The 19,195-nt window shown below is 45.2% G+C and overlaps 1 protein-coding gene across 10 annotated transcripts in view; it reads right to left on the bottom strand.

The window, feature by feature from the left end:
* LOC119462122 (protein CASC3-like) overlaps positions 1 to 19,019 on the bottom strand; it is a 103,769-nt gene extending 84,750 nt beyond the window's left edge. For 9 of the 10 annotated variants that reach the window (XM_037723470.2, XM_049667490.1, XM_049667498.1 and 6 more), the window contains exons 1-2: positions 18,842 to 19,019; positions 8,940 to 9,863 (exon numbers count right to left, since the gene is read on the bottom strand). In XM_037723470.2, the coding sequence (XP_037579398.1) occupies positions 8,940 to 9,863; positions 18,842 to 18,982 (1,065 nt within the window). In that variant the 5' untranslated portion in view covers positions 18,983 to 19,019. The remainder of the gene's footprint in view (positions 1 to 8,939; positions 9,864 to 18,841) is intronic. The other variant, XM_037723503.2, reaches the window with a different exon arrangement.
* Positions 19,020 to 19,195: the final 176 nt, after the last annotated feature.

Below are 19,195 nucleotides of genomic sequence, written 5' to 3'. Positions count from 1 at the left end.
ACCCCCTTTGATAATATGTACATAAGAGAGTGTTTCGTTCAATAAAGCCCCTTTTGACGCACTTCATCTCGTGAAAACCACATGGTGTCAGAAGTGGTCGGACTGCGGCCGATGTATGCAGCCGGTGAAAGAAAAGTGGACGGGTAGCAAGCCAACGAGGGCGGCTCAAAAGTCCGAACTAGTACGAGAATGGAGAACGGGGAACAGCAACAGCGCCAGCAGACCAGCGCCCCATTCACCACGCTACTGCCACCGCCAAGAGTCCTGGACACCACAGGAGACGTATGGCAAAGTTGGAAGACGTGGCGACAGGAGTTCGAGCTCTTCGCAATGGCAACACACCTAAACCAGCAACCTAAAGAGGTACAGGCAGCCACTTTTCTCATGATTATCGGAGAGGACGCGCACAAGACTTATAGCACTTTTGCTTTTGCATCGGATGAAGAGAAGTCGGACGTAGAAGTCCTGAAGCTTAAATCTGAGGCATTTTACAAGCCCGCACTAAACCTAGCCTATCACGAGTTTCGTTTTGGAAAGCGCGACCAAAATGAGGGCGAAAGCTTCAACGACTGGTTAACAGACCTACGAGTGCTAGAAAACGTTGCGAGTTTGGGGAACTCGAAGAGCGTATGCTCAGAAGCCGTATTATTCTCAGAATAAGAGACAAAAAGCTGCAAGAAAAGCTCGTCTCTGAAAATGCTTCATTTGCAAAGATGGTAGAAATGTGCCGCTCGTGAGAACGTGGCAAGGAACAGTGCGAAGAAATACAAGCATGCCCCGAAAGCCATTACGCTGCCGAGATGAACGCGCTGAGGCAAAAGGTCGGTGTAAGCCTGCTCCTAGAAGCGCTAGCTAATTTAATTGCTGCTCGGATGGCTTAAGATGGGTGTTTTTGTTCAACCTGGTCTCGCGAAGTGAAACAGCTGCGAAGAAAGGGAAGATACAGCAGGCGCATTCTGTCAATGATCGTTGCTTGGCCAGCGAAATACAATGGGAGGATTAAGTGCCAGTGGTAGGCGCCCGTCGCGGCAACGGTGCCGAGGTTAGGCAGAGGCGCAGCTCATGACATGCCAATTATACCTGACACGTGGTGAGGCAAGTAGAGCCGGCTGGCACTGAGCAAATGTAGAGGGTGCGTGACGACGCCATTAGCACCCAAGAGTACACAAAGTGACCTAAAGAAGAGGGAATATCGGTGATTCGTCACGTACATCGCGTGCAGGCGACCTGACAGCAAAAGCTTCGATGTCCGTGACTGTCGCTGGCTCCTGATGTGCGCGTGCCGAGTGGGTAATGGGCACAGAGAGCGTGAACGCAGTACGCATTATTCACCACGTGCACATTTTGCATGGTAACCGCCTTTGACAACCCGTTTCGGAGACCGTTGCCAATTGACCATCGTGAAAAGCTTCTCTGAGCAAGCATTTACCGAATAGGGGTAGGTTGACAGGTTTCATTGACGTATGCCCGCAGCTACTACGCTATCGGTTTTTCTAAGAAGTGCGAGCAGGGAAGGGGTCAATCACTTCGGCTTGCAGGTACTGCCTGCTTATTAGGATTTTATTGAACCCATTGTGCTGGGCGCTGTTGCTTTGCCAGGGAGCACACATGCTATCCATCTGTCACCCCCCCCCCCCCCTTTCTTGGAACATTGTTTTTATTTGTATGTTGTTTTGAGGGATAGGGAGAAAGACACCGTAAAAGGTGGTAGAGAAAAGGGCGCTTGGAAGAAGCGCAATACCAGAAGCGCCGGCGAACAAGACAATCCTAGCACAGGATTCGTGATTGGTGCGTCGGCGGACCACTCATAGCCACTCGGTGGCGATTGGGTGGTAAATGCTTGGGACGGGGCACCGAAGGGAGAAAACGTGGCCCCGTTGCCCCGTCCGAGCGTTCTGGACAAACTACGGTGCTATGCACTATCGACTATGCCGATATAGGGTCGCCCTATGTGTACCAGTTCCACCTTGTATGTGTACTTGCATTTGTAAATTCTTGTAAATAGTTGTAAATAGAAAGTGTTTTTTTCTCGTCATCTCTGTGTCTACTTCAACCCAGCAAACCCGTCGCCGCTATCGTTAGCGGCAGTACATCCTCTACTTGCGTAGACCGGCGCGGTGCGTCTCGGACGCCCAAGTAGAGGAGTGGTACGTGAAGAACCTGAACTTTACTGTCGGCGTTGCATAAAGTGTGCAAAGGTTTATCAGACTGAACATGTCTGCCCCGCAAAAGGACACACATGCAGAAAATGCGGTGGAGGGAATCACTTCGCCATAGCCTGCATGATGATGGCCAAAAACTTTCAGGTTGGAAACAGTATCGCATTCCCGTGGGAAAGACGATCGCTGGACGGCTACCATTCAGACAGAAGGAAAACCAATTTTTTGCAAGCTGGACACAGGCACAACCTGCTCAATTATCGCGCGCAGTCAGCTGCAGAAAATAACAAACAAGCAGCCACACGACTGTAACGTAGTTTTAAACACGTTCTTTGGCTTCCAGAAAAAAGCTACGAAACAAGTTCGCCTCGAAGTTGCAACGAGAGAAAGCAAGATTCAGACACTTTTTTGTTGTGGAGGACGAAGTTGCTGTGACGTTGAGCGGCGCAGTTGCTGAAGAGTTAGGCTGTTACGATGCTGCGAAGCCTTACGAAGACGTGTTCGAGGGCCTAGGTCAATTGGAGGGTATGGTTTACCACCTGAAGCTCAAGCCTGGTTCCCAGGGAGCAGTGAAACCAGCACGGTGGATTCCAATAGCATTGCAAAGCAAGGTGAAAGCAGAGCTGGATCGCATGGAGACATCGGGAGTGATCGTGCAAGTGACAGAGCTGACAGAGTGGGCCAGCAACATGGTCGTCGTCACTAAAGGAGAGAAGGTGCAAATTTGCCTAGACCCTTCTGATCTGAACAAAGGGCTGCTTCGCAAGCACTATACAATGCCAACATTGGAAGACATAGCACCTTCGATCAGTGGCACGCAGTACTTTACAATTGTGGATGCAGCCTCCGGTTTCTGGCAAATTAAGCTAGATGAAGAAAGCTCCAAATCTGCACAATGAGCACTCCCTATGGCTGTTACAGGTTTTTACGCATGCCGTTTGGAATCTCGTCCGCACCGGAAATATTTCAGCGTGCCATGCACCGGGTACTAGAAGGCATCAAAGGCGCAGCGGTTGTCATGGACGATATTCTAGTGTGGGGCAGAACGAGAAGCGAGCATGACATCAACCTTGCAAACGTCCTGCGACGATGCCAAGAGTACAGCCTGAAATTGAACAGAAAGAAATGCCGTTTTTTTACAGGAATCTGTCCGATACCTTGGACACGTTCTGACACGTGACGGGCTGAGTTTGGATACACAGCGGCTAGAAGACATCTTGCAAGTCCAGACGCCAAGCCACCAGAAGGAGCTGCAGACGTTCCTGGGCATGGTAAATTTTGTCTTCCGCTTTATTCCGAATATGTCAAACCTAACAGCGCCACTTCGAGAACTACTAAAGAAGGATGCCGCGTGGGTTTGGGAAGACCCTCAAGAAGCAAGCTTCAAGGCTTTACACGAAGCGCTTGCCACAGCTCCTGTATTAAGCTACTACCAGAAGGGCAAACCGATCAGGCTATCGGTAGACACCAGCCAGAATGGAATTGGCACAGTAATTATACAGGATGGGCATCCACTAGCATACTCGTCACGTTCATTGACAGAAACGCAGCAAAGGTATGCCCAGATTCAAAGAGATGCTGGCAATCGTTCACGGCTGTGAAAGATTTCGTGACTATCTTTTCGGACAGCCAGAAGTTGTAGTGGAATCGGATCATAAGTCGCTAGAAATTATATTTAGGAAGCCGTTAAGCTAATGCCCATTACGACTTCAGCGCATGCGCCTCAGCTTACAGAGGTCCCCAAAAGTCGTCAAGTACACACCAGGAAAGCAGCCTTTTGTCGCTGATGTTTTATCGCAGTTCTCGAGCAGCGCGCTACTGCAAGAACAGTGCCTGTTGCAAATAACATAATTCTAGTCCTTGAGCTGAATTATTCAGAGATATATAAATACCCAACGAGCTTGACCCATAGATTAGATTTCGACGACCGACGACTATGCTTGCTGCTATCAGTGTGCTTTGAGTGCCACTTGTTTTACAGCGACGCTGTATACCTCTCGTTGGTCGGAAAATTTAGTGGCGTGAACACAAAACGCCAGTTGCAAAACGCCAATTGAAGGCAAACGGCATATCTTTCTTTGCAATCAGGCATACAGCATATATATATATATACTTCGTGACGTCACCACGCTTTCATATATAAAAGGGAGACCCGTCTCACAACTCATTCAGTTTATTCTAAGACTGCCATGGGTAGGCCAAGGAAATTAAAGACACCAGAAGAACAGCGTGAATACAATGCTCCACCATGTGTGGCATTTGATACAGCTTTGCTGGACATTCACGTTCGCAGGGTGGGATGGCGGCCAATTTTATTTTTTTTTTTTCATTTCAGGGCCCCAAGTTTGCCAAATAGAAAGAATGGTGACCCACAGCTGGAAGAGCCTTGATCTTTATCATCACCACAATGTGACAATATATATACACATATATAGATGTAGTGGCGAAAAAAACCACTGCTTCTGTTGATATGGACTGAAAGAATAAACACAGCATACGTGGAAACACATTCGTTTTTACTTGTCAAACGTTTCAGTCGTGGACCTGCATATACAGGGTGTTCCAGCTAAAAGTAGCCAATGCTTTAAAAATGATGGAGTGTGCGAGGAAGCTCAAACCAACTCAGTAGTGTTGAGGATCGCGTGTCCTAGTGTGCGGAATTTTTTTCGGTTTGCAAAGTCAATTATTTATTATAAACTAATTGCCTAACTTTCTTAATTTTAACTTCACCAAGAAAGTGCCAATACAAAAGTTGTAGATCACATTTAAAAATGATCAACTGGAGTGTTGGCAACTAAGTACCATTAATGGAGCTTCTTGTAATTGCCTTTAAAGAAAGCCTGCGAAATACAAAAACAAGCGCATGATTGTGCCCAGGGGCGGATCCAGGTTTTTTCTGAGGGGGGGGGGGTCAGCTTCTGTCAATGATGATGATGATAGTAACCTTTCTCATTTACCGAAATGCACTGTTTCTGCTCACGATAAACCCGCGTTTTATACGGCTTGAGCAACACCTGTAGCCAGCCGTAGTGGCTCAGTCAGCTCAGGTGTTGCGCTGCTGAGCACGAGATCGCGGGATCGAATCCCGGCCGCGGCGGCGGCATTTCGATGGAGGCGAAATGCAAAAACGCCTGTGTGCTTGCTTTGTAGTGCACGTTTAAGAACACCAGGTTGGCAGAATCAATCCGGAGCCTTCCACTACGGCGTGCCTCAGCTTTACAGGCTGCGCGCGCGGTCGTGTGTTATGACAGCGGTTACGGGTTCTTCGATTTCTTTTATTTCGCCAGCCGTCAGGGGAAGGGGGACAGTTATTTGCCAATGCATCCGCCGCGTTGTCAGACTAAACGCCGCACCCAACAGCCGCGTCACATCATGGAGGAGCTTTGCGCCCAATCCTCACTCTCTTGCATGCGTAATCATGCGAACGACAATTAAAATTTGGAGTTGAATGCTAGAAGAATTCTATTAAGTGAAACTGTGTAGAAACACAGCTGCCTCTAACTTTTCAATACAAACATACACACTTACTGCAGTCGATAAATAGTTAATTATTCAATTTTAGGTAATATTCGGCTGCTGACAGCAATAATTATCTCACTTTGTGTCCCCCTGGCCACATAACTTATTTGCCCAGGTGGTCTTTACGTGCCTCCCAGTGCCTAATTTTAAGAACACCATAAAGCTTAATTTTGAACACCCGGTATATCTAGCCTGTATTGTTTCTTAAAATAAAATTTGGGATGATCTGTCGCAGGTTTGTTATAAATGCGTAAGCACGGGTCCATCTTTGGAGTTCTGTTGGGACATCTTGATTTCCTTAAGAAGATTCTTTGTGTTCGGTTGAGACACCTTCGTTTGCTTTGGAGCTCCAACGCGGCAACCACTACGCTGGTTGTTTACGATATGCGATTCACCGCGTATGAAGAAGACTCACGACGCCACCTACAAGAACGATGTGGCCTAGTAGCCGAGAGCGCGAGCCAGCGTCTATATGTTTTGCTTCCCACGCGACCTCATCCTTTTACACAAGGCGCGCATCTGCTCCCGTTTCTCTAACCACGCGTGGTTAGCGGCCAACGCCCGCGCCCTGGCGTTGGCCGCTGACGTCACGCTCCCCCACTTCGCAGCCGCTGCTCGAGGCTTCGCCCCGCTCCGCGAGAACGGCCACTCAGATAAACGGATCCGACGGCTTTGAGCCTCCTATGCTTAATGTACGACAATAAAACTGCGAAGTTACAATGAAAAACTTGAGCGTACGAACCGTACTGTGCTCGTACTGGATATTGTCAACGTGTAATTGTGATCACACTTCTTTCTGGGGTTTTACGTGCCAAAACCAGTGATCACACTGAGTGCTACAGTTTTAAAAAAAAGTTGCCTATGCGAAGTTCTTAGTTTAGCTGTTAGTTGTTATTATTTATATATGAACACTTCAGCGAGAGATCTCTTTCATTAAGCAGGTTGGTCGCGAAACCGATGACTGCCAATGAGGCAACCGATGACACCCCAATCGGGAACTGAGTTGATCAGTTGCGAAGGCGCTCGCGCGGACATCTGCGTGCTTGGCAAAAGGCACGTCCCCTCGTTCATTCGACGCCACCGATGGGAAGAGTAAGGCACGGCCGGCGCCAGGAGGTCCAAGGTGTTCATGAGAAAAAATAACTACGGCAACTTCGCGACACCACACCCCTACGGAATACAACTAAGCTTGTGAGCGAGCTAGCTTTACTTCTACATGGCTCATACCACTGGTACTCGCGAAAAATAATTTTGAAGAATGCTGGTGGCGATACTCTTTTTTTTTTTTTTTTTTTTGCGACAGGGCCATCCCCTTGTCAGCGAGGGGGCGATGCAGAAATCTGAGGGGGGGGGGGGGGGTCAGGACATCCGGACATCCCCCCTGGATCCGCGCCTGATTGTGCCACTATTTCAGAGCTTTTATTCGAACCCGGATATATTGAATCTGAAGGGGATCACAACAAACTTCGATATATAGATAATTCGCTATATAAAATAAAACATTTATACAAAAATTTTCAATGCGATTTTACTCCTGCTTGTTATACATAATAATTCTGTATATGTATATAAATCTGGGTTCAACTGTGTGTGTGTGTGGGGGGGGGGCAGGCCATGTAATAAGTACGATGTGGACCATTAGAGATACAGAATGGATTCTAAGAGAAGGAAAGCGCAGTCGAGGATGGCAGAAAACTAGGTGGGGTGATGAAGTTAGGAAATTTGCAGGCTCAAGTTGGAATCAGCTAGCGCAAGACAGGGGTAATTGGAGATCGCAGGGAGAGGCCTTCATCCTGCAGTGGACATAAATATAGGCTAATGATATATACACACACACACACACACACACACACACACACACACACACACACACAAACACACACACACACACAGGGTGTCCCAACTATGATGCACTAAGATTTAAAAATATGTAAATGCGAAGTAACTGGACAGAACAAAGTTAATGTTTACTGTCGCTTGGAGATACAGATTATTTTGTGCATCCCACCTAATTACATAATCAGTCTTAATTATTTATCAAGGATAGGATAGGAATAAACTTTACTTGTCCAACGGTTATGGCCGATGGTGCCCGGAGCTAGGCTGCCAGGGGTCCATCGCAGGAGAAAAATCTTACGAGATCCTTGGCAACTTCTCAAATATTATAATTACATGAAAAGTGTCAATGAGAAAATTGTAGAGCAACATGAAAAACTCCCAATACAGCTTTCTCTTGCTCAATACATGCTACATAAGAGTGTTTTTCAAAGCGTGAAAGAAGCTCGCGAATACACGCAAAGTAGCGACGTCAAACAATATTACCTTGGTTCTGTGCAGCTATGTGGCATTGGCATATTTTTAGATCTTGGTGCATGATAGTTGGGACACCCTGCATATGCATGTGTTGTATCAAACCATACGAGCCGTTTCCTTACATCCACCAATAACTCCTTAACTGCCAATGACCAATGAACTCATCATGACAAAGAATGCGCTGCCTCGTAATTCTGACACAAATAAATCCCAATGTCTTTTGCTATTTTTTTACACAAGAGCAGTAAAAAGGATTGCTATAGGCATTCCTGGTATCATATCTTTTGGAGATGAATGGCAAAGTAAAAGCAGGTAAAAAGAACCCTCACTTTTCATAACTTTTAACAAATGTCTCATAGCAGTTGAGGGGTTACACACTACCAACCTGATGCTGTGCTGCAAACACACACATGCACGCACGCAGGCGTGCACTTTTGTCATCAGCCACTTTTGCTTTGGATTCGAAGCACCACAAGCTTTTGCATTAGGTTTGACCTTGCAAGCTACTACATCTACTTATGACACTAACTTGGCATGGTGCCAGCACTTGCTGCAATACTTCAGTGCAACAGCTCACTGCATTCTGATATAGAAATGGAAAGCTGAAATCAAAGGCATAACATCAACTGACAGTTGCACAACCAAATATGCACATTAAATTAAGGTATTATAAAAAGGAGAAAATTGATGAAGACAAGAGGCAATGTGCAACTATGCAACTAGAAAGACAACTTAGTGCAAGCTTCCCTTTCTGCAAATATGAGCACCTATTTTTTATTTCAGCAACTGAACTCTAATAGATAGTTCACATTTTAGGAAAATCTGTACTTGAGCCACAGATCAGCTTACTAGCAGCAGCATTATGAATCCCTACAAAAGCAGCAGCTTTGACGAGTTCACATAACATCAATATGCATACAGATAAAAGAAAAACATCACCGAACTCACCACGCAGACTCCATCTTCAGAGTTATGTCCAAAATCACTACATTCAACTTCACAAAGTGATTTGCTGCCAACCATGGAATCGAGTACTTGATCTTGTTTTGATGAAGCAACAACTGGACAGCTTGTTGACGCAGATGGCTGTGAAGAGGCTACCTCTACACTGGAACTATTAGGAGGCACTGCTGGTGAAGAGCATGAGACTGGCACGTCTTTCAACTGTTCATGACTAAGTTTAGCAACTTTCGTACTTGCAACCTCAACCTTCTTATTCCCTGTCAAAGTAGTTTCTTCAACATGAGCTACAAGAGCAAAACTCGATTCAGATTTGTCCTTCGAAGAAGCATCTCCCGAAATTGCAGAATCTGTTACGGGCACTTGAGTATGTATTGCTTTATTTTTTGCAGGATCAGTGGCACGCTCAACATCAGGATTGCTTTCTTTGCTGAACTCAGTACTCCTCTCCTGCTCAGGGTGATCAGTGTTATTTGGTGAGCTCAAGATAAGATCTTGCACTTCAACAGACTTTGCTCTATGTTTCGATGACAAACCATCCGACCCTTGATCCACTGATAACAATGGCTTCTGTTCAGCACAGTAATCAGCATCTGTTTCAACGCAACCTTTGCGTACTTCCTCCTGAGAGCTCTGAATTGACTCCTCTTGTATGTTTTTACAGGACTCAGGGCCTGCGGCTTCACATGAACTCTCAGCCACATCTGTAATGGAGGCTTCTGTGTCAGCTGGAGCAGAGAGAGAGGTCTCTCTTGTCGAAACCTCTGAAGTTTTCTCAACAGTGGATGGTGCTATATCTCCAGGGGAAGCTTCAAGTACAGCATATGTCACATGGGCCAGCTCCTTGCCTGACCCACTATTCTGGTCCTTCATTCCTTCACCTATGGCAGACTGTGCAGCATCGCCATTCGTCTGCAAAAAAAAAAAAAACACACACACACACAAAATTAAATTCTTACAGTTCATGGGAAAAGCTAGCCAAATTTATGAAAGAGAAGGCAGCGCAAACAAGGTCCACAAGCCAACAATGGCTTTCTGCGTTCGGGTGCAGGCACAAAAATCATATTTAAATGTGGTTTTTTTTTTTTTCCCCACCATAAAATACTTAAAGGAAAATTGAGACATTCACCCAGCAGTAGCAATTGCTACAAAGGAAACCCATACAGGTTCCTCAAAACAAAAAGAACAGCATAAAATATTGCATATGCAATCTCTGATAATAAGTTACAGCATAGAATCTGCCCCTCCCCCCCCACCCACTGTGCAATATTTTAAGAAAACCATTAAACATTTATCTCCCATCCAAATCATAGAGGAGACTCAGTAAAAGCTTCTTTTACTACATGGACAAGTTTTTCTTCAACCAGTGACATTAGTGCAATGACAGGAAGTATAATATGAGGAAAGTGGTATACAAATATTATGAAACAAGCAAAATTTATTGCTGTACTGCAGACAGAATGCAAAAGTGTGTGCAAGATGACTTAAGAATAAGGCTGGAAAGAAGGTGTGAGATTTCTCCATAAACACACTGTGTGACAAACACCAGACTGTGCCACTAAAACAATCTGCAACATGGCACAAACAGATAAGAAAAGAAGCAAATAAAAAGTGCAGATGAAAATTTGGGAAAAAAGTGGACTTTAAAAATGACCCATAACTGCACAGAGGGTTACGAGTAGGGTCCTTCGTTTTCAGGTTTGCATTTCTTTAAATTCTGGAAGTAAAAATACGGTCTTGTTTTCAAAGAGAAAATGGGGGAGAAATCGGGCGTTTTTGTAGTCTGGCAGCCTAAGGTTAGGGATTGTCCTGGTAACTTCCACAAACAATTAACAAAAGCAATGGTCTCCTTTAGGATACAATTAGTACATTTAAACAAGCACAACCACAAATGGGAACATGTAATGACATGTAAAGCTTCTCGCAAATCGTGACACACCCATCTATACAAATCTTTGTTGGCAGACATTTTTGAAAGAAAAAAGAAAAATGCATTAACAAAACCAATAAATACAGCAGTGTTTAGCAATCCCATTTTTATTTTGTTCTCTGCACTTTATTTAACGAAGGAAGAAAGTACAAATAGTAATAGTGTACATGGGCATACTTCGCAAGAGGTGTGATGCTTTTCCTTATCTTACACGGTGTCACTGATGTACAGCCTTCCGCATTTTTAACTATATCGCGCGAGAACACTACTATGGTCGTACGTCGTCCTGAAGGGAAGAACGCATTAGACGACTCTGGCCCAGGAGAGTGCTTAGTGCACTTGAGAGTACTTCTGCCAGTCTCGCTGATTATTGCTGCTTAAAGGCGCTAAAATGACGCGTGATGGACACTTGCGCGATATAGTTAAAAATGCAGGAGGCTGTACATAAATGCATTTTAAGCATTTCTGTGCCCATACTAGACCTGTCGGGTCTTTCGTCCTTGTCTGTTGTCCTGTTTTACTAGTTTCTGCTACAAGCTCTTCTACAAGCTTTCTGCTAAAGAAAGAAGAAGAAATTTCTCCCTTCAGCATTGCCGTTGCCGTGAGGTTCCGTATAAAGTCCAATGGCAATGAAATCGTAGCTGCGCACCGTATGCTGCATGTGCAAGTCTCGTGCGCTTTCACGGGGAGCAAACACACGGCGGAAAGCAAATGTGACTTCTTCCGTCGCGCGAAAGGCCGTGGGGGGACAAGAGGGAGGGGAGGGAGGGAGGGAGGGGAGGCGACGTTTAGCTGCGGCACCAAATGCGTATTCATATAAAAAAGTTGCAAGGCGAGAGAAGGTGGTAAAGACTTCCGATGCTGCTCGACAAGTGTCCTGTTCTGGTCTCGTCGAAAACCTCCGAGCCGCCGCCAGAGGCACCGGCACAGTCACCAACGCCGCGCGCGTTCGGTGCGAATGCGGGCAAAACGCCGACAGCATCGACAACAGTTCTGCGCGTTGCTGGTGCTGCTAAATGTCCAAGTTTATACAGCTGATAAAACTACTATCCTTACTCCGTATAGCTCTCTACTAATTTGCTATCGCAATTGATGCTTCGTCTTTCGGGTGGAAGTGCGACGTTTTTTTTTTCTCTCTAGAGTCTGAGAGGAGCCTTTGCGCTGGTACTGGCGGCAACAAGCTGAGCCTTATCACGGTTGCTCTTTCTGTCAGGCCCCAAGCTACTGTGATAACACGCAGCCTGTTCTTACAGCATGCTTACCGCCAGTGTTCTCTCGTCATGGCTTTGTCGTCAGCTTCGCTGTCATCAAACCTACTACACCGACACGGCATGTTTCCCACTTGCGTGGATGTGTAACCTACAGAAATTAGCTGCAGAATATTGTTTACGTGAACTCTGCATTTCTCACATGGCATCATCATTATATCCAACACAGCCACAGGCATTGAGATTACGTGTGCTTGCTTTAAACACATGTGCGCAAGTAAAGGATTTTCTTTTCTCCGGAAAACTACAGCACGACCGTTCGATCGTGGGACTGCACAGTAACAAAGTTTGGAGTCCGTTCATAACGCGAGAAAAAAAGATTTTTCGCGACCAATCTGGGGGTTTGTTCATTACGTGAGTAAATACGGTATTTAAAATAACAGTACTTATGGCAGAAATGAGATCAAACCGGTAAAGCTGATCACATTAAAAAAGTAACCACAGTCACTGCAGCTGCTGATAAATGGTATGAGATCGAAGTAATCTAAGTCACCCTCACATTTCGCCATAGTCTGCATGTGAAGTTTAAAAATAGCACTTTACTGCATAAAACTTCCACGCCTTCAATTAGGCAGCGCGGATCCCTTTTTCAGACATTTCAAGGTGGCCCATGATGTCTCCTAAAGACAGCTGCTTTGTAAGAGGTAGTGGCAACATGGCAGCTAAGGAGAAAAAGTCGATAAATTTGGCGTGGTACTACAGGGATGCACAGTCGATTCGATACTCTCTGCGGCAGCTATGATGGATTGCCATTGGTGTCACCTATAGCTCATGGGCATTGCAAATAAGGTACAGCTCGCCAAGAGGTTAATAATCTCATGGAAGTGCCGACCCACATAACAATCAGCTAGGCTATTCTATTAAGCTCCATATAGCCCCTGCTGTTTACCCACTTCCAACGCAACAATGGTTACGATAAGATGAACAATGGTGTTAACGCAGGCTAGTTGGCCCATTTTTAAGTCATAACGCGAAGGACGGGACAAATAGGTAAGAAACATGAACGATGAGGTGCCGACCTAAACAAACATTATAAACCCGCAGCCGTTACTGCTTGCAGAGGCTTCTGCATCTGTCTTGGGAACTTTCTATTCAACCCACTTTTGTTTGTAGTTATACACATAAGCAGTACAATAAGTGGATGCAAATGATAGATGTGCTCATAAACAGCAGGGGGTATGCCGGGTTCATTTAAACATCCTAGAAAACAATCTAATGGGGTAAATATTAGCCTGACCTGGAAACAAAGAGTTAGTAGAAGAGAGTAGAAGGAACAGAGCGCCTACGCTCCACGATGTAATGAGCCTGGCAGGCTTTACTGGTACCATACCAGTTTATTTACTCCCTTCTACTAAGTTTTTTGTTTCCATGTTGCGTTAATATGCACCCCCTAGACTTGAACCACGGAGGAAGATTATTTAGGAGTAGAAACTCCCGTCAGCGCGGGCGCTCGCGTGCGACCAGATAACGTCACATTATTATGCGCCGACGGGGGCGCATGCAGTGGCGGCGCCTTGCGGCACGTGATGCAAGCAGCAGCGAAAAAAATAAGAGCAGCAGCCCGGCGGATCGGTGGTGCCGCTCGGGCGCGTTCTCTTCGGCGGCGCCCGTGTCTCCCGCGCTCATAGTAGACGACACAGGCGTTCGGCGTTCGCTTCAGCGTGCACGCCGTAGCGTTGTTTTTGTGGGCCTTAAGTCAAACAGTAACTTCTTGTCGGTGTCTGTTCGAGGGCCGTAATACTAACAGCGCTGATACGTGCAGTGTACCCTTGTTCGGAAATTGCTAGCCTAAGATGGGATGCAGGTGGGATGCGTGAGTGCCCTCAGTAGAAGTTGTGAGGCGCGCGACTGAACGGGAGCAACGCGCGCGGCCGCGAACGAGAGAAACACATGTGACGGGTTGCCTTGGCAACCAAGACGGCGGTAATTTCTTTCTCAGCCGCCAGGTGCCGCCAGCATGATAGTGGCTCCGCGGGCTTGTGACATTATCTGGTCGCCGCAACTGGCGGAGTTTCCACTCCTAAAGGTTTCTTGCTCCGTGACTTGAACCAACTCGCCCAGCAACATATTCTACTCAACTAGAAAACAATGCTCGGGCAGTCGCGCTCTGCATGAATATGCCTAAGAAAATTAAATTCTGGAGTTTTTACGTGCCAAAAACCATGATCCGATCATAAACAGTGCTGCCATTTTAGTGATTGTGTTGCTAGATTTAGCGACAAGTTTATCTATTTAGTGACCGGCAACTTTTTTTAGCAACTAGACAGAAGATTTGGTGAGATTTAAGCGATGTTGACGTGATCAAAGCTGCTTCAAAAATGTCCTTCTAGAGCACACTTGATTACTAAAATGCGGCATTTAAGGGGCCGAAATGGGTTGTATGACATGTGGGCTCTCCAATCATCATGCAGCAACAGTCTCCACACTGCTTCACAGCACAGTGGCTTTTACAGGATTCACATCGTGCTGACAAAATGCATGTTTTTTTTTTTCTTTACAAAACAAATTTGAATGTGTCTTAATGATGCGGGTTCGGCACATTCACTAAATACAGCCGAATGGTGGACATTTGCATTCGTGGCAGTAAATAAATTTACCAAAGCCTACTGCAATAAATTTTGTTGGGATTTACAATACAGCACATGAAAAAGGCAGACAGCAGAAAGGCATATTTTTCGTAGCGGCCGGCTCGATTATGCGAGTTTGAACGCACTGCTTCCTTTTTTCGTAGCTTTCGAGCAAATCAATACTAAATGGGCCTTTCTGGTAGATCAAGGGGGAGAAGTGAGCATTTCAACTGTCAAGGTCACGAAATTGTCATCACTGTGTTAACATGATTAAAATTAAATTATGGGGTTTTACGTGCCTAAACCACGATCTGATTATGAGGCACGCCATAGTGGGGGACTCCGGAATAATTTGGACCACCTGGGGTTCTTTAACGTGCACCTAAATCTAAGTACACGGGTGTTTTCACATTTCGGCTCCATCGACAGGCGGCCGCCGTGGCCGGGATTCGATCCCGCGACCTCGTGCTTAGCAGCCCAACACCATAGCCACTAAGCAACCACGGCGGGTTCGTGTTAGCATGCGACCAAGCAGTTGTCGCAGAATTTGGCAGTTTTCAGGAGCGCTAAGAACTCGAAATTCTGCAGGGATAATGTGAACAGTACCTATTCATGCAAGGAAAATCAAATTATTCACATTCATTTAATTGAATCGTGCTGCATTTGTTACCCGACAAACTGAAGGTAAACATAGAATTTCAGCGGTCATCATCCGTTGGTTTGTAAGTATATTATACCCGTGTCACACGGGCGTTTCGAAGGCCTTCCAACCGATAGTCAGTTGACTCAAAGGTCAAGTTCGAGCTGCTACACGAGCGGTTTCAAAGGCCGTCGAGTCAATAGTCTATAGAGTCAACGGAGCACTCCACAATTCTATCGAAATCTCGATGGCCTTTGAGCTACGAAAGCGGAAACAGCGCAAACATGCCCTCTCGTTCACAGTGTGCACGTACTCATGGTTAGAAAGAACAAATCGAACCAAAATGCTCTAAAAATACTATATATGAGTGTTATTAATTATTCAATAAAGTATTTTTGCCACTTGATATGTGCGAACTGCACATACTCTCGACAACAGCGACGTGCTTGTGTTCATTCCTTTCTCCATGTTGTCTAGTACACTCTCCCTCTACTCCATGTGCTGCCAACTGCCGTCATATCACCGCCATTTCGCCGTATAAATAAACATAAAAGAAATTATAGTGATTTTAAGTGGTTTTAATGTTGTTTAACTTTTGGTGACATGAAAATGAAAATAAAGATCCGCAGCGCCACACAATTTTGCGAGAAACGCCTGAACCACTCAACGGCCTTTCAAATGTGCCATGTAGCAGCGCGACAACTCCTTTGAGTCGATAGAGTTGTGGCGTTTCGAAGGCCGTCGACTGGAAGGCCTTCCAAATCTGCCCGTGAGACACAGGTATTAGTGAACTAAAAACCCTCTACACACTGCTCATAAATTCACTGTTCATTCCTCACCCGTGTGGACCCTAACCAAACATAAAACACTTAGATAACTTACCCCACATTAGCTTGTATTATTGTGTTCCAAAGCACCTATGGTACTCAAAATTTACACAAAAATTTTAGCTACACTTTCAGCAACATAGCGCCAAAATGTAGCAGAAACTTAGTGACTTTTTGTCTCGCTTTTTCTGAAGCAACACCATTTCAGAAAAATATGGCCAGACTCATTATGAGGCACTCTGGAATAATTTTGAACACCTGTGGTTCTTTATAGTAAACCTAAATGTAAGTACAAGATCATTTGAGAATTTCGCTCCCATTGAAATGTGGCTACTGTGGCCAGGATTGAACCAGCAACTTCGAGGTCAGCAGCGCAATGCCATAGCCGCTAAGTTAGCAGGTGACGCCTGTGCCTACCCTCACTAATATTGCAGGTGCGCTCCACGTCCCAGCACTGACCAGCATGCTGGTCAACACTCCTGTGAGAAATTACTACAATATTGGAGAGCTGTAGACCAAGAGACAATATTTCCAGACATTAGATATCAAACTGCCAAATTATTTATACTGTATGCATATATTGCAACTCTTCTAAGTCTACGAATATAGACTCATTTTACTATTTTACGAATGTTGTGTCAAGTTGTACCAAAAATAAATTCTGCTCCTGAAAAAGTTTTAAAAGATTTGAAAGATGGGGGTGGTGCAATATTTAAAGAAGTGCATGCAAGGAAGTTGTGAAGGTTGAAGGCACCAATACGATGCGATCTTATAGAAGCACAAAACCGCAAGCATACCCTCCTGCATAGAAAATGGCTGCCCGCCAATCATTCGGGTCCTCGCTACTCGCACCTGCCGGTGAGCATGTATTTATTTGCGCATAATGAACCTTTTTGCGTGGCAGTAAAACGTTATCGAGCCCTTTCGGCATGTATACGACATCGCTATGCCAACTCTTCTTTGCTGAGGATCCGTTTTAGCGGCATTCTTATGCTTCCGTTGCACGCCGCCGCAATTTTCGACCAGCCATCGCAAGCTAAGTAAGGCGAAGCGGACCAATCGGAGAAGCCGGCACCACCCTCTTCATGCGGTTATCTATTTTCCCTGTGCTGGCTTGGCCCCATCGAAACCCTCTCCGCTAGAGCATGCTCCTCGCCTCTTTTCAGCCAATTAGATTAAAAAACCGCCGAGTACAGACAATGTTATTGGTTTTGAAAGCGAACAAAGGTGACCTCCTATAAACGAGAAGAGTGTTTGATTGGGTTGTTCAGACAATGGTGCGGGTCACCGCCCGATGCTTGCATCGGTGGTCACATAAATTTGACGTCAGGAGTTTGGAATCAAAAAAGTTTGGAATCATTTTATGTTATTGCGCCCTCTTCCTAAAAGGGCACGAGTAACACTGTCCAAGATTCATACAAAAAATTCTATGTAATGGAGAAAATATAAACAGTGGCCAACTTTCGATAGTACATTTCCCCATATTTTGATAATAAACTCTGTTCACTTGTGCAACTGTGGTGACAAAGTTTTGTTAAAGAAAAAAATAAGGTCTTTAAAATTATTTCGGCCACATCTCTTCAGACAACAACCCATGACATAAAACAAATTGCTGGTGGCCTGCCTAGTTAACCCGACATTCCGGGTCGCATTCATATTTTATAGCTACAGCAGAAACGCCTAATGAATGAATTTTATTTTCATGCAATACATGGTAGAGCCGGAAGGAAAAGCCGCAAGTAATAATAGTAATAATAATAATGAACCCATACACTAACTTACCCCTAAATGCATATTTCTACGTGATATTTCACAGCCTGCATCAGGCAGCTACTACACACACTGAAATGCGTACATTTAATCGGCTCGTTCTATGACGCAGATTCAACATAAGCATCTGAGCACTAAAAAAACTAAAATATGGCCAAAAGTTAAACTAGCCTTTGATTTCCTAAACCTTGTCTAATCTGAATGATAACGCGCACCTTTGAATCTACAGTGATCGCGCAGCGTGGGGGAGGCGTGTGAAAATAGCAGGAGCGAGACCAGACGGGGACGAAATTCGCCGTCTAAGGACGCGACGCAGAGGCAGTCATGTAATTTGATGTCAGTCGAGGAAATCTCGCACAAGATTAACCATTAACATTGTCAAGCAACATGAACAGAAAAAAAAAAGGGGGGGGGGGGGGGGGGTAATACGTCATACATGTGAACATGTGCACACACCTTGCTTTAGAGCTATAATAAAAGGTCATTTTGCTCGACCAGACAAGAAAATGGAGACCGTGGTATTACTTGTCGTGCCTATAAATCATCGAGTACTCGACCGCGGCAAAGAAAGATGACAGCGCACCGAGGAAGCAACAAACCAGGCGGGAGAAATTGACGGAAGAATCGTGGGTAGTTTTCGCGATTAACGCAATAGGTATGACGCGTACAACAGTAATAATAACAGTATGCCACTCATGGGGGATAATTTTCGCAGTATACCAAGTATACTTCATACAAAAAGGCTAAAGTTTTATACAGAACGACAGTGCACAACATAACCATCTTGGACAGCAATGTCGCGACGTAAGCCTTGCAACTACTCCCAACGTAAACATTCAATTTAGTAAGTCAGTGACACTTTTGGGGGTCTAACAGCGTTTCTTTTACCTCATGAATGAAACCTTCTTTCGCAGTATTGTTGCAGTTGGTTTCTGACATTGCGTCGTGACTTCTAGGTGCTTGAGGATCCACACACTTGGAGTCTGTGAACTCCACTTGCCCAATCTCAGCCATCGCGGTCTCAGCCATGCTGTGTGGTGTGTCTGCTGTCTAATAATGTTGGTTGCTGACTTAGCCGCCCTAATACCGTATTTTGTCCACAGTCGCAAGCGCAACGTTAATAATTTTATTACAAATCTTGTCAACGCAAATTTTATTATTTTTACTGTTTATACTAAAAAAATTTTTCACAGAGAGTTCTCGCTGGCGCTGGTGTTGTTTTAACTTTGGCCCGCTTTGGCT

The sequence above is a fragment of the Dermacentor silvarum genome, chromosome 1, assembly GCF_013339745.2.
Source record: "Dermacentor silvarum isolate Dsil-2018 chromosome 1, BIME_Dsil_1.4, whole genome shotgun sequence".
In the NCBI taxonomy this organism is placed as follows: domain Eukaryota; kingdom Metazoa; phylum Arthropoda; class Arachnida; order Ixodida; family Ixodidae; genus Dermacentor; species Dermacentor silvarum.
Note: the sequence above shows the minus strand (reverse complement) of the source record. Positions and strands in the feature narration are given on the sequence as shown.